The sequence below is a fragment of the Coturnix japonica genome, chromosome 3 (assembly GCF_001577835.2).
Source record: "Coturnix japonica isolate 7356 chromosome 3, Coturnix japonica 2.1, whole genome shotgun sequence".
Classification (NCBI taxonomy): Eukaryota; Metazoa; Chordata; class Aves; order Galliformes; family Phasianidae; genus Coturnix; species Coturnix japonica.
In genome coordinates, this window is record NC_029518.1 from 70,903,940 (window position 1) to 70,918,965 (window position 15,026).

The 15,026-nt window shown below is 35.8% G+C and overlaps 1 protein-coding gene across 1 annotated transcript in view; it reads left to right on the top strand.

Moving 5' to 3' along the window:
- Window positions 1-15,026, top strand: part of ME1 (malic enzyme 1) — a 143,151-nt gene that overhangs the window by 31,368 nt on the left and 96,757 nt on the right. The window contains exons 3-4 of the mRNA XM_015858973.2: window positions 6,505-6,638; window positions 12,070-12,219. Coding sequence (XP_015714459.1) covers window positions 6,505-6,638; window positions 12,070-12,219 — 284 coding nt within the window. The remainder of the gene's footprint in view (window positions 1-6,504; window positions 6,639-12,069; window positions 12,220-15,026) is intronic.

The window sequence follows — 15,026 nt, forward strand, 5'->3', positions numbered from 1 at the left end:
TGCCTGACTTTCACCTGTTGCTGTCCAAGTATCCCATGTCTTCTTGAAACTGATTTACAGTTGATATCATTGTCATAATGAGCTATGCCATGTTGATTGCTCCAACACCTTAGAACCTCCCAAATAGCAGTAGGCTCTTATGTACACGCATCTGAATTTGGTTTGTAGGCAATACAGTCATTGGAGCCTAGGGATAAATTTGGATTATGGATTGCAAGGTGTCTTTTCTAGAATGAGCTGGACCATTCTTTATCAATACTATGTATTGTAAAACTGTAGTAAAATAATAGGTTCCTAGATTGCCTATGAACATCTAAATTTGGTGTCTAACTCTAGACCTCTGTACCTCTACATCCTCTGTATTTTATACAGTATTTACTTGATGACTTGTTTTACTCTTCAACTTATTAATCTCTGCTATTTGCGCGCAATGTAGCCATCACAAACTTAAAGTGAGGAGAGGTTATGCAATGTAAAAAGATTTTACTGTATATATGTGCATATAACAAGACAAATATGTACCAAAACTTTCTTAATTGCTTTCTTTCAGGTAATTGTTTACAACAGACTAAAGGAAGATTGCCAAAATAAGAATGCCATGATGTGTCATTTCTAATGTGCTAGCCTGAATCATGCTCATATGAAATCCCCATTACCAGATCACTGAAAGGCTGCCAAGCTGCCCACACATTCCCATGATGAATTTGCCAAGAGAAGTCTGATCTCCTTTTAGCCATCTGCATTTGTTTTGAGTCATAAGGCCCTGGATGTGTTTATTAGCTACTGTACTTATTTGTGGTTTATTTGTTAGTAGCTGTTTGTGACTTTGGTTTCAGTTTCCCTTGGTGACACGACTATTTAAAGTTTGCATTTGAAAATCCTATGGACATAGAATTGAACTGTGATTATAATTCAAGTCTCCTGACTTTCCTCAAAACTTGAAGTAATTTTATGTGCAGTATGCAGGTTTATTATGACTCCTGGAAAACAACATTGACGTTATAAGTGCTAAATACCAGAATATAGCTAGATCTTCAACTTAGACATTAGCTGCATTTAAAAGTATGCACCAAATCCAACCCATGCCCCTTGACATTTTATAGTGGAAACTGAGGTAGTTTCTTCTTTTTTGTGTGTGTGATCAGCACTGTGTCCATCAACTATAGTGCATGAGTTGTCCGAGGGTTGCAATATAGAATTTGTATTTTCATGTTCACTATTCATGTCCAAGCTCCATTTTTATATTAATATTTGGCATGGGTATTGTTTTCCTGAGGTCCAAATGATGATCCTAGATAACAGAAGACCATAGCTTGGGTTGCAGTATTATTCCTTCTCCTTTGCTATAGTGGCTCTTTGTGTCTGCCCTGGCCTAAACAGCTGTACAAAAAAGAGGAATTAATTCAGATATCAGAAATAGTTGTCTGTGTTTGTGATATTTTGCAGCAATCACGACAAGAATGTTGAAAGACACTAGCAGGATCATCTTTAGCCGTACTTAGTGATCCAACCCAATGTCTTGCCATGAACCACATCTGTTTTTAGAAGAATAAGTTTCTTACTCATCGAATCTCAGAGTAATATTCTCTGTTTCCTGGGGTGTTGTCCCTTTAAACAAGTTTTGGATATGGAAAATGTAGAGTATTCTTCTGCTTTCTCTGAAGTACAGAGTGAAAGGGAAAAGCTTGTAAAGCTTTGTTTTTGATTGCGTATGGAATATTTCTTTAAGCACAAATAATATAAAATATCACAAAGGGATCTGCAGATCATCAGACTCCTAAATGTAGCTTAAAATGCTTGAAAATTCATGTGTGCCGTATTCTTTTATGGAAATTTTAATGAAGTTATTTGAATATGTAAAATTTACATTAAAAAATTAATATTCTCATCTTAGAGGGAAGCGCAATGTTTTATGTGGTTGGAAATGTTTTCATTTAGCCCAAATCCAGCAGGACCATATGTATATTATGCTGTTTTCTCAGCCTGCAGATTCCTCCTTAAAATAAAGCAAAAGAAAATTGTTGTATTTGTTTTGACTTGGATTCTTCCCTAACAGCTCTGCTGTAGTATGAGGAGCCAAAATTATGAAAGGCAAAAGTAGGAGCAGCAAAGGAATTGCTTGAAGAGTGCTATACATACCAAAGGTTAAGTTTTCTAGAGAATCACATCTCACTCTGTTGAACTTCTGGAGACAAACTTGTGCATAGAATGGTGTGAGCAGTATGAGTATGTTATGGTGCTGGCAACTAATAGTGACATACCTGGGAAATCTTGAGGAAAAACTCTTCTCTGGTGACTGGAAAATGTTTTTAGTTCGTCAGCCAAAATCTTACTTCTCATTTTATTTTCCTTTTTTTTTTTTTTTTTCTTGTTCTTTTATTATTATTTTTGAAGGTACATAATGGCAGGGTTCTGTCTGTAGGCATATTTCTTCAAAGAAGTGATTCAAATCTTTTTGCAGATTTGCTGTTCTTGCAGCTGTGGGTTTTTCTCTGCACGCTGTGTGCCAGAATGCCTGTGCTCTGCTCCGAGTTACCGGCTCTTCCAGCAGCAGGCTGCAGGCGGTGGCTTGGAGCCAGCTCTGCTCCTTCCAGCTGCACTCACAGATGTTCTGCATATCTGTATCCCTTGGATTTGAGTGGTTCTTTCCAGATACTGCTGACATTAGTTCACTCTTAGCATTTTGATACATGGAAAGATCTTTTAATTGAAAGGTTTTTTCACTTTTTGCTTGGCTTTGAGACAATGATCAGCTATTTTCTGCTGTCCCCAAGATATTTTAGAGACTGTGACTTTTATCTAGCAGTATCTTAGATCAGCAGTCCAGAAACTTTTCTTATAAAGTAAATGGTACTTCTAGATACATTTTCATTTTAGTTTCCCCTTCATTCCTTCCTTTACCCATGCACAGATCCTTTATGCTCAACTACACGTGCTGCCACATGAGTTCAAATGTTAGCGTTGCAGGTTGTTTCCTGAGTGTTGGGGATGACTTGAGGTCTGCTATGACCAAAAGCTGAAGAAAGAGACACCACTTTTAAGACCCTTGCATGTGAACACAGTTTCATCTTTTAAGACAGCCTACATATATACTGTAATGTTAGGAGCTGTGTGCAGTGAGTCCTACAAGAGATAAGCTTTTCTCTGAATGGGTACAGGTTTCGAAAAATGTGGGCCTACTAAACCAAAAGAGTACTAGGTCTTTAAAGAAATTGAAGGAGAATTCCTAAGAAGAACATTTTGTTGAGATTGTTCTGGCTGCCCATTAGTGGAGCTGAATCTCATTAGTGCATAGACAGCATGTGCACATAATTCTGGTGCACTGTCTTATTCTTAAGGAGTTTATGCAATCTTTGGAATCTAATTTGTGTTAAAAGAGAACTTATCTGCTTGCTGACTGTGAACTGAGACCAAGATAGCTCTTGAAATATTTTGAATATGTTCTCTGTCTCCTCAAGCAGAACTTGTCAATTTGATTGAAAGGTGGTGCAAAAAGCTGTTCGATTCAGAATGGTGTTTTTCCTGTTATATAGCTGTTTCTGAACAAGGGAACTGATGTGTAATTGCATGAAAATAAGCATGTAATGGAGTGGACTGTGGGAAAGGAGAGAGGCTGAGCAGAGAACATAGCCAAGAGCTGAATTAATAAACTGATAAAGATTGAATAACAAAAGAACAGTGAGCTGTAGTAATATAAATAATTGTTACAAGTATTGCACAACATTGCAATCTGAGTGACGAGTTCAGAATTAAATGTATTTGCAATGAGTTCAACTTCTTGAAAATGAAAATAACTGGCATGAAAAGCTTTCTGTAAAACTGAGAACGGGAGTTGTGCACAAGGAGCAATAAAGTAACTGATAAATAATGAATGAATGAGCCAGTTCTGCCAAATGGTTTGTGAGAAAGGCAGGTAATGAGGAGGATGAAGAACTCAATGTCTTAACAAAGCCAGAATATTTAAAGAAGCATATGAAACAAAAGCATTTAAGACTTGAGAACTCTTACCTGCGAGACTTAAACATGATTCAGTTTCTAATTATGATGATATATATGTTGCCTTTTGAAGACACAAAGCAGTGAAGGGAAGGAACAGAATTTAGGTGAAGTTAAATGCTTACAGCTGCAGTCTCTTGATCTTGTGTTGTTTTTAGATTGTCACATTATTGTTCTTGGACAAATTATTTGTAATACAGAGCACAGAATGAAAACGTCCACGGTTTTATTATAGTTGAGGTACATTTAGAGGTTGGAAGCCTGCCCCATTCAGGTGTGTGCATGATTGGCTCCATACAAGGAGAGCGTAAGCCAAGCTGAACTTAGAGCACTCTCTGCTGGCTGGCTGGGAAACAACACTAAACAGTATTCTGCAGTAGAAAACTGAAAACTAGTACAAGCAATCTAACCCTAAGACACAAAATGTTTGTAGGCTGTCTCTTGCTATTATAAGAAGATGAAACAGTCTATGTTTGTTAAGTGAAATGGCCTTCTCATTAAATTGTCTTGCAATGTGTTTCATTTCATTCATAATTATTTTCTCTTAGCGTACAAAGTATCAGAGAAAAAAGGAGCTAAAGTCCCATTTTATACATTTGAAAAATTTGTGATATCTGTTCTAAAGAAGTGTATACAAGTAGAGAAACCATGTATAGCATAGTAGGTATAGGTGAGTGCTGTGTTTTTGAAGTACTGCCCAAAAGAAATTAACATTTACTATAGGAGCTGTAGCAACATGTGGAAAATATGCTATTCCAAGATGAAACGCTTTTTTAAAAGGGAACTTGGCAAGACACAGTAACTTTTCTTGTGTCTGTTTTAAAATATAGTTTCCAGCAAGAACACAAATTGTAGAGTAGTAATTAAAGTTCCTATCTTATTCCTAAAAGTGAAGGTAAGCACAAACACTGAAAGTGAAGGTAAGCACAAATCTTTCTTTCAGAAGAATCCTCTCTAAGAGATATGGGAGAGGGGGGAAGCAGAGGGTAATTGGCTTCCCACTTTGTTGTCAACACTGATCCACTGAAACTGTGAAGTTCTCTTAAGTCCAATCATTTGGAACTGCCACTGAAGGGTGTGTGTGCATGAGCGAACATGCACAGCTTTTATGCATTTCCTGAGGTGAAAGAAGTCTATTGAGGATAGAGAAACCAACTTTAAAACCCTTGAGGAGTGTTGACTTGTTCTTCTTTGTTGGTCTTTCAAAATGTAATACCAGCTGAAGTCACTCATGGCATACAGGGCCACAAAAAAAGTGACGTTGGATCAGGAAAAAACAAAGCGTTTAAAATCTCTGAATATCTACATGCATGGAAAGCTGTAGCAAAATGATCATTGGCTTTTACTAAGCTTTTTTCCACTCAGTTTATTTGTGTGAAAGGAGTACGTTCAATAGATCCAGAATTGTTTGGTATTTTGAAAACATTTCATCATGAATTTTTCTTCTCCTTGTTTTGGGCTCATCTTTTTGTGGGCAGGATGTTAAGGAAATGGGACGTGTGGGTGGAGCCTCATGTAATGGTTATAGTGTGAAACATGTATTGATTTGGTAAGTCATATATAAGAGAAAGCCCTATCACGTTCCTTTTTATCTCCCAAATCTGATTTCATCAACAGTCTTCTCTGGCAACTTTTAGGATCATTAGTATTGGTGTACTACACACACTATCATCTTTCTGCTCTAAAGGCATACTATTTCTTTCAATAGCTTGAGTAATTTCTGAATATATTTTAGAGAAATATGTCTTATTATAAAAGCAGATCTTTGCCAGATATTTGGCAGTCTACCAATCTTTAAGCTGCAAACATTTTGTTTTATGACTATCTATTTAACATACTAACTACTTTTTAAAGTCTCCTGGATGCTATGAAGAAATCCACTGAGTCTGTACCAAGAGTTTTTTTTACTGTAACTGAATGCAAATCTGAAAAACAAAACAATTTTGGGTCTGAATTTATACCAAACTCACAATGGCCACGTTTGTGTTGACTGACTTCAAATCAGCCTCTTTGACTACAAAAAGATAATTACTATTTCATTGTACTATGGCATTCCGTTAAAAATTCACGTGAACATCTGACATGACCCAGATCTTCAAAAACTTTCAAATATTAAGATCACAGTGTTTACACTGAAATGAACATTATCCATGCTCTGTGTTTAGAAGCAAGCCAAACAAAGGAGTGTTTAAGAACATTCATTCAACTTTCAAAACCTGTGGATTGCTGTTCTGTACTTGAGCTGTAGCTTAATAACTTTGCAGGGAATGTTGGAAGATTTTAACTCATTCTGTTCTGGAATGGAGCTGTTGCACTGTACAGGACCGTTCTCTTGTATTCAGTAATAAATATTTTTCCAAAATAATTTCATAATTATTAATTCTGTTTAATATTAAACAGGTTATTTTTCTGATGCTGACTTCCCTTGTGCTATATTTTGCTGAATAGTTGTATTGAAAGATATCTCTCCATCTATAGCTCACTTAAGTGTATATATATTTATTGCAGGGCATGGCTTTTACCTTGGAGGAAAGGCAACAACTGAATATCCATGGACTGTTACCACCTTGCTTTCTCAGTCAAGATGTGCAAGTTTTGACTATTCTTAAGAATTTTGAAAGGCTGACATCCGACTTAGACAGGTAAAATATGGCTGTAAAACTGGAAACTAAGTATCAAATGTGGTCCTTTTTTTTTCTCTTTGATAGTAGATGAGTTGAATTTTGAGCTGTTGCTGCTGCTGAAAATTGAGAAACATTACGCTAAACTCAACAACAACTTTACCTGTATCTAGATACATATGCTTATAAAATATATTAAATATATAAAGCATTATAAAACTATTATGTAATATAGATTTTTAAAGAACAAACCTGTGGGCATGGAGGGGGACGGGGGCTGGGGGAAGGATAGCATTTAGGAATACTCATTTGGTAAAACTACATAGGTTACAACAGCATTCCTCTATATTTTTTTCCCCTGTGCCTTGCTTTTTTCTTCTGTGACTTGTCTTCTTATCTTTATATAACCATCATCTTATAGATACCTATGTATTGGTGTCTATTTGTAGTTACCATAATATTTGTTTTTCACAGAGGCACAATAGTAGAAGCATGGACTTCCTTGTCTGTGCAGAACACATGGTTGTGATACCTTTCCTGCATTAGATAGCCTCCAGTGATTTCAAGGAGAGAAATATCAGTTATCAGAGTAGTAAACTCTCAGGCTGGAATGATCAAGTCTGTGTCTCTATGTGCAGCATAGAATAAACTGTCACAGAGACATTCCCTTTAAATCCTTTAAATACATATATTACCATAGCAGTGAGCTTCTTCTGTCCTTATGTTTTCATCTCCTCCTTAACTCTTCTGCGAAGAAGTGACTTTGTTACTGAACAATACAGTTATTCATTTCTGCTTGAACTACAGTATTTTCTATTCATCTGTAATTTAAAAGCAGGGGGGAAAAGCCTTTTATACCTTATTACGAAGTGTTTCTTAACTTGCAAGGAACTTTTGTACCTAGTTCAGGTCACAGGAAAAAAAAGCACTTGTTTTTCTCAAAACAACACATATGGAAAGTTGTAGAGTTAACAATGCAGAATGGAAGAGGAGGTTAGCCATGTATACAAACCTTTATTCTCTACTTTTTGGCTGAACTTTTTGGATCTTTGAATAACCTTTTCCTTTCCTGACAGAAAAAGAAAAAACCACAAAGCCAATGTCAATTCAATCTGATAGATCATTGATATTTTGAATGCTGTGCCATTTCAAACATAAAAATCTAAAAATAGACCCATCTTTTGATTGCAGTGGTCTCCCACTGTCACTGGAGTAGTTAGCAGAACACTTGCTTTGTTAAGCTAGAAGAAAGGAAAGGGAAGTCTATCTGACACCTGAAGCTAGGGAGAAAAGATGAATCTAGGTCTTTCCCTGCTCTCACTGACCCTGCCTGATGCAAAAATATGAGCCTGGCAATTTCCAGAGGGTCTTTACATCCTCAGTTGGTAACACGAATCTATAGCAGCTATGTAATAAAAGCACTGAATAACCTTTGATCAATGTAAAATTGGGAAAATTAAGAACTTAAATACTTAAAATTATATAAATTAAAAAAATATAAATCCACGAGTCCTTCTGAAATGAGATTCTTTCTTTAAGAAATCACGTGTGTATTCTGTGTGAACACCCAGTTCTTCATGTCATGCTACAACATGATAAAGAAATATTCTATGAGTTATACTGTAGAGGTGTTTTCTTCCATTTTTAGCAAAATAAAAACACTTAACTGGTACATGTGTAGGTGTACATTTCATAGAAGCATAGAACCTGTCCTATCACTGACACCAGAGAGCAATGCTCAGAGCTGCCCTTCCATCCCTGTGAAGAGTGTCTGGTTGCCATGAGGCCTCCCTTCAGCTCCTCTACTCCGGGCTAAACAGACAGAAAACTTAGTAGCAGTTGCATACACAAGACGTTTCCTTTACAGGTTATGAACTTGGGCTTCTTTTCAGAGACAGAGTTTGTGTGAATTGAGTGTGAAAATCTTGTGCGTGCAAAATGTGAATTGCAACTGTTTGTATAAGTTAAGTGTCAGCAAATTTTATTGGAGTGTGTCAGTAGACACCATGTTCTGCAAACATGAACACTGTATGTGTGTGAACTCAGAGTTATTTTTAAAATTAAAAAAATACCAACCTTCAAGTCAGTATGTTAATTCTTGCCTCCTGTAGTCACATTCATGTTGAAATGCACTATAAGGAGAAGGAAATGTGATCCTGCTCCTGTGTGACTACTTGAGTCCTGTCACTGATGGAGACTGGCAGAAGACTTTGACTGTTTTAACTGAAAACTGAGGTGTTAAAGGACAAGCTTGTGTAAGAGCATATGTCTCTTGCTTTCTAGTGAAGACAAAGATAATAATTCTAGACAAAAAGGTACTTCCAGCATGCACCTAGTCTTCCTTCCCATAAGAGCAGTGTTTGAGAAGAAAAGGATGCTAGTGGTTTTTTTTCCCTTAAAGTAGAATTTGATCACGCGCGTGTTTTGGCATGTTTTACATCCCAGTACAAAAGATTACATACGTGCATTTGTATGTGTCAGTAACAGATGCCACTAAGTACTTTAGATAGAAGAGTATTATCTAATGAAATGTGCTGCATAAGACAGTTCTGTATACTGGCAGGATTGGCCTGCTCTGGTTTTGATTGGAAAACTTGTTTGTGCAAATTCCTAAAGCAAAGCTGAGAGTACCATGGCATTCCATGTTTTTGCATGGCTGATATTCCTTTGCTGACTTGCTGTATGGAATCGCCGTGTTCTGAAATACCACAAGTTCATATATAAGATGAATGCGAAACAGAAGCAAGTATACTGCCTGCCATGCTTGGCAAAAAAAAAAAAAAAAAAAAAAAAAGGAGCCAATAACAGAAAATAAATCTGCTCCTATAACTTAATGTGGAAAAGCTGCAACAAATTCTGCAAGTAATCTGATTTTTCCCTGCTTATGTTCCTGATTGTCTTTATTTTTGCTCCATACTGACAAAGACTTCAGAGTCTTTGTCCCTTAGAAAGACATATCTTCCATCAGAGCTTTGGTAGCACCAAGAGAGGGGCTATCAGATCATGTTTTTCCCGAGAACGTCATGTAATTACTTTTTCTTTAAAATCACTTCTTTAAATAACATTTCTGTATTGGCACTGTTAATTTAAAGAAAAGTATGTGACTTTACACAAGTTACACATACACATATATGTATATTTTTTCCAAGTTTCTTTTATTTACTCTCATGTCTTGCAAGCTAAGAGCAAACATGCTTCTGTTTTTTGTTACATGTTTGCTTTTGTTCCACAATTCCATTTTAATTTGTAAAATAAAAGTCATTAGGGCACATGTAGAGTAAATTATCATAAGAAATAGTCTAATTTTCCAGTAGCTGTATCAATTTTCTGTCAGTTTTGGATAATATTTGGTTGGCATCCATTTGTTGCTACTGTACTTGATTCTATTTTTGATAGAATCATAGGATCATGGAATGGCTTAGATTGGAGGGGACTTTAAAGCCCACTCAGTTCCAATCCCCTGCCATGCACAGGTCTGCCCCCCACCAGCTCATGTTGCCCAGGGTCCATCCAACACAGCCTTGAGTGCCTCCAGGGATGGGGCACCCACAGCTCTCTGGGCAGCTGTGCCAGGGCCTCACCACCCTCCGAGTAAAAAATTTCTTCCTAACATATAGCCTAAGTCTCCCCTCTTTTACCAGTCAAATAGCAATTTAGCAATACAAGTTCCTAGGTGAAGTAAAGGCAAGGAAGCAGAATAACATAGGAAGAATGTGAATGCTTGGCAGTTTCTACTGCCTTCCTTGCCAGTTCTTGGTTTTCTACTTCTGAACCTTTTCTCTGAAATCTTTTTCAAGACTCCTTACATGAGAACAGACAGTATTTTTCTCCCTTTTTATAGCACAAATGATCATTCTCCACATTTTATTGCTTGTTTTCACTATGTTTTTAATTACATGTGGTCTTTAGTAAAAGATTCCATGAAATGCTGCATTTTAAATATATCTTTTTTAAAAACACAATGCTGAAAACTGCTTCATGGTTTTAATTCTGTAGATTACTTGGATTTCACTCAGAGATGCGTAGTTGTCTAATGCCTTATAACCAGCACCACATTGAGGATGAGTGTTTTTGGTTTTCCTTCTTAAAAGGAATTTCTCAGAAAGCTGAAGCTCATAAGAAAGTAGTTCGAGGAGATATTTTATACTCACCACTGAAAATCAGCCTTCTGATCAAAACTGTTCTTGTCTAGAAATATTCTTCTGATAATAGTATTACACTGATTTGGTTATGGTCAAATATGAAATATTTTAAATGTGATTTTATTTACTGTGTTATTATTATCTTTGTAATTTTTAATCATATACCAAATATGAAAGTGAGCAATAAATACAAATAAAAAAATCAAATCTTGATTTATTTCCCGAGGACAGAATGGAGACTTTTAACAAACAGAGCGGAAGCCCTTGAAAAAGCTTTTTAAAAACCTTTTAATTTGCTCTGTAAAATATTTCTTTACAGCATTTAAAATCCAGGATTTATCTGAGTAATAAGAAAGGGCAATGAAATGATATTTCAATGTTTTAAATAGCTGTTTCTCATTTTAAACAAAACTGATGAGAAGGAGAAAAAATATACTGGTAACTTGTTCAAAATATAATCGCCTGGCTTGCATGAATGGTTGTAGTCCCTGGTACAGAGCAGACCTGAGAGCACCTGATAGTTTCTCACACTACCGTGAGATCCTCTGGAAGCAAACAAATGCTATCAAATATATTTGCAGTTGTATGTAAAGGAACTTGAATTTCAAGGTAAATGCTGGGAAAATTGTTCTCACTTGAAAGGCTTTAATAAAGAACATGCTCCAGGAACACAAGGAGGTTGAAAGACATGCCATATCATGATAAAGTACTAGGAAAATTAAAGGTTGTAAGGAAATGTACTAATATGAGAGAAAATTATTATATATGTATTTACAACTGAGAGCTGCAAGTGTAGGGTATAATTTAATCCTGGAGAACATTCAAAACTTCCATGTAAAAGGAAGATAGTTCAGGATATCTCATGATGGTGGTATTTATAGTACACTTTCAACATCTTGGTTTCAAAATCTTTATCTGTAAAGGTCAAGCTATATTTTCTAGGTTTTTTTCCTGCCAGTGAGTATTTTTGTTTATTTTTTCTATTAATAGCTATTTAATTTTAAAGGTTTTGACAGGCTAAAAATTGTCTTGCAGCATAATGTTTTATACCTGGATCAGCTCAGGTTTAGCTTCTTGATGGTGGTGAACATGCCAACATCTTTTCAGCTTCACTGTCTCAACCAGTTAGATATCTCTTATGTCTGAAATAGTATTGTTGTTAAGACAAAGAGGAATTTAAATATTTTAGACAGGAGGAGAAGAGGCTGTTGCAGTACAAACATAGCTTTAACTAATTATCTAGGCACCTTTTTGTTTCTGAATTTATATATTCACTTGATGCCTGCCTAATTATATTTAATTCTCCACAGATATATTCTACTAATGAGTCTTCAGGATCGAAATGAAAAGCTTTTCTATAAAGTGCTGACATCTGACATTGAAAAGTTCATGCCTATTGTTTATACTCCCACTGTGGGACTGGCGTGCCAGCATTACGGTTTAGCATTTCGGAGGCCACGGTATGTAAGTTTCAAATAAAAGTAATTGTATCTTATTTTCTTCTTGGCAGATTTTTGCATGGGGGGGTTCTAACATTGCTGAATGTAAGCCAAAACTGTAATAGTTGAGATAAATCAAGTTAAACTTTTGATCTACATTAAACAATCATTTGTGTTGCATTTAGAAGGTAAGCGCTTATTTTAATTGTGTCAAACATGGATACATTTTTAATCTCTTCAACTTAATTTGACTTTCTTGCAATCCAAGACGCATGTTAGAACACTAAAAAAGAGTGGATCCTTTGTCTTAAATTTGTTTTATCAACCTTAAGAGTATTGACTTTTATCTATATATTTACATTATAGGTGTTCTACATACACATACATAGATGAAAATAGAATGTATACAGTCTAGGGGTTTGTTAAGTGTGTACATATGGACATCATACAAATGATCAATAATTCTCAGAGCACCTGTTTTGCTGCCTGATAATTTGTGGTTTCATAGGCTACTGGAGTACTTATAGGGTATTGAGGAAGTGGTATGAAAAAGATGCAATTTCTGTTGACTTCTGTTTAACTTTGTCTCTTAATCATCACAGAGTCTGAGATTTATGGTGGTTGCTATTTGAAAAAGTTGTGTGTATCAGCAGTGCACTCAGACTTTAGGACCTGTGTAAGTTGGCAATCTCTGTAACAAAAGCAACAGTTTGCTTCAGTCAGAAACAGTTCTTGAGGCTCGGAAGTGTGAACAATGATGCATCTTTGCTCCAAATAGAAAACAGAACAATACTTTGGATCATTTGGTTCCATTTTCTAGAAAAAGAAGAGATAAATGAACAATATGTGCATAATTCTGTTAACAGAAATGGATTATTTTACATCAGTCTTTTTCTTTTTTAAACAGTGATCAAAAACAGGTTTGCAAGAGTAAAGGAACAAATGACTGCTGACATTGTCTTCAGCAGGAGGTATTTGAGGTACAAGGCTTAGGGCTTCAAGGTTTTGTTGTTAATGTAAAAATCATTTTGGCCTTGTGACTGAATGAGTCACAGCCATCTGGCCAATTACACAATACAAAAATTCCCACTTCTATAGGCAGCAAGAAGTTCAAAAATACCTCAAGAATGCTTGATTAAGCCTCTTTAGCAATCTGGGTTTTAGGTGTCTCGCCTAGTAAAAGAAGTCATATTTTTTCATATCAGTATTATCACCATAGTGCCTTTATCGACCCTCCAGAATATTTGTTGGTAGATTAAATCTATGTCTAAACTGCCACTGTTTTGATATCTCTTGCCATATAGGATGTTGCAGAAAAATCTTGGTCACAAAGCAAAGCATAATAGCAGTTATACAGGTACTGTGCACTCTTGGGAAAAAGCAAGCTGAATACTCTCAACTCATATAAAACTACCAGTACATGTAACATTGCATGAAGTTGCTATGTTCCCCATGGATATTCCCGTGTTCTGTTTAAAAAAACAACAGCCCAATAAGCTGGCATATGAGTAGTGAAATTACATTCTGATAATGTATTTAAATATTCTAAACAGTGACTGCCTGGTCAGAGAGCAAGGTACAGGTGCTTTTTAAGTGTCCTAACATTTGTATGTTCTTAAAATACGACTTTATTTGCCAACGCTGGAAAGATTTTTCTCTAAAAAATAAATAAGTTACTTTCCTTAGTGAAAGTTAGCAAATTCACTACTCAAAATATATCACTACTTCAAACTACCAATATAGCTTCCTTAACCTTTTAGCCTAAGAAAACCCCATGTGATTTATAGGGCAACCCCCTATTTGACATTTTTTCACTGCAGTTCAGCTGCTAATGAATGAATGATGTTTGAAACAATATTAAGTAACATTTCACTGACACGCCTGTTGGTATTCAGTTCTATTCTTGAGCTACTGAAATCAGCCTTGGCTGTATTCAACTGTCTGCTGCTTTCCCAGCTACATGTGAGCTTTGTTTTTTATGACTGACTGTCTTTGGAGATGTGAAAGATATTTATAAAAGTTTGTTTTGTATCTAGTCTTGCTGGATTGCCTCACCACTTTCAAATGAATGTTTTAGTGAATCATTGAAGTAAAGATGGCTGAAAAACATCTATAGTCTTCTGAATCTCATAAGAACCTCATAAAAACTGTTATTTTTTGTTAAGAAAGAAGACCATCAGCCAAGTCGGATGTTTACTGTTCCTCTGCAAATTCCCAATAGTTATGTTCACAGTGGCTTGCTTCCTACTCTTACATTCCCCAAGCACTCAGCTGATTCCAGCATTCATCATAGGTCTCAGAAGAAAAGTCTGTGAAGTGTCCCCTTTGGCAGATTCTTTGCTACTTAAGAAATACCAATGTTTTCTCATCTTCCGATGCGTTCTGTTACAGAGATCTCTTTCTTTTCTTTTTGTTTTCTTTTTTTTTTTTTTTTTTTTTCCTAAGAGAAAGCTTGTTGTAAATTATTCCAAAACTGACAGTGAAAAGCAATCGGCTTTATTTGGCTTGAAAATATATTCTAGACTGTGGCTCATATAGTATTACATATTGACAGCCCTCATAAATAGCACCTTCTGTAAGCTGAATTTGCAAAGAAAAACAAATGGACGTTTCAGCATACAAAAGGAAGAAAAGAATAAAAGATAAGCAATTTAGTCTTATCATGATATCCTTACATTTATGTTCTTATATTCTTATTACACTGAAATTTGCAAGGTAATATGTTAAAATCCAGTTTAAATCTGTAAGTTTTTTTCTATATTTGGTTGGATCTCTGTGTGTTGTGAAGCAAGCTTAAAACTCCTGCTTTACAAGTTATGTATTCAGTC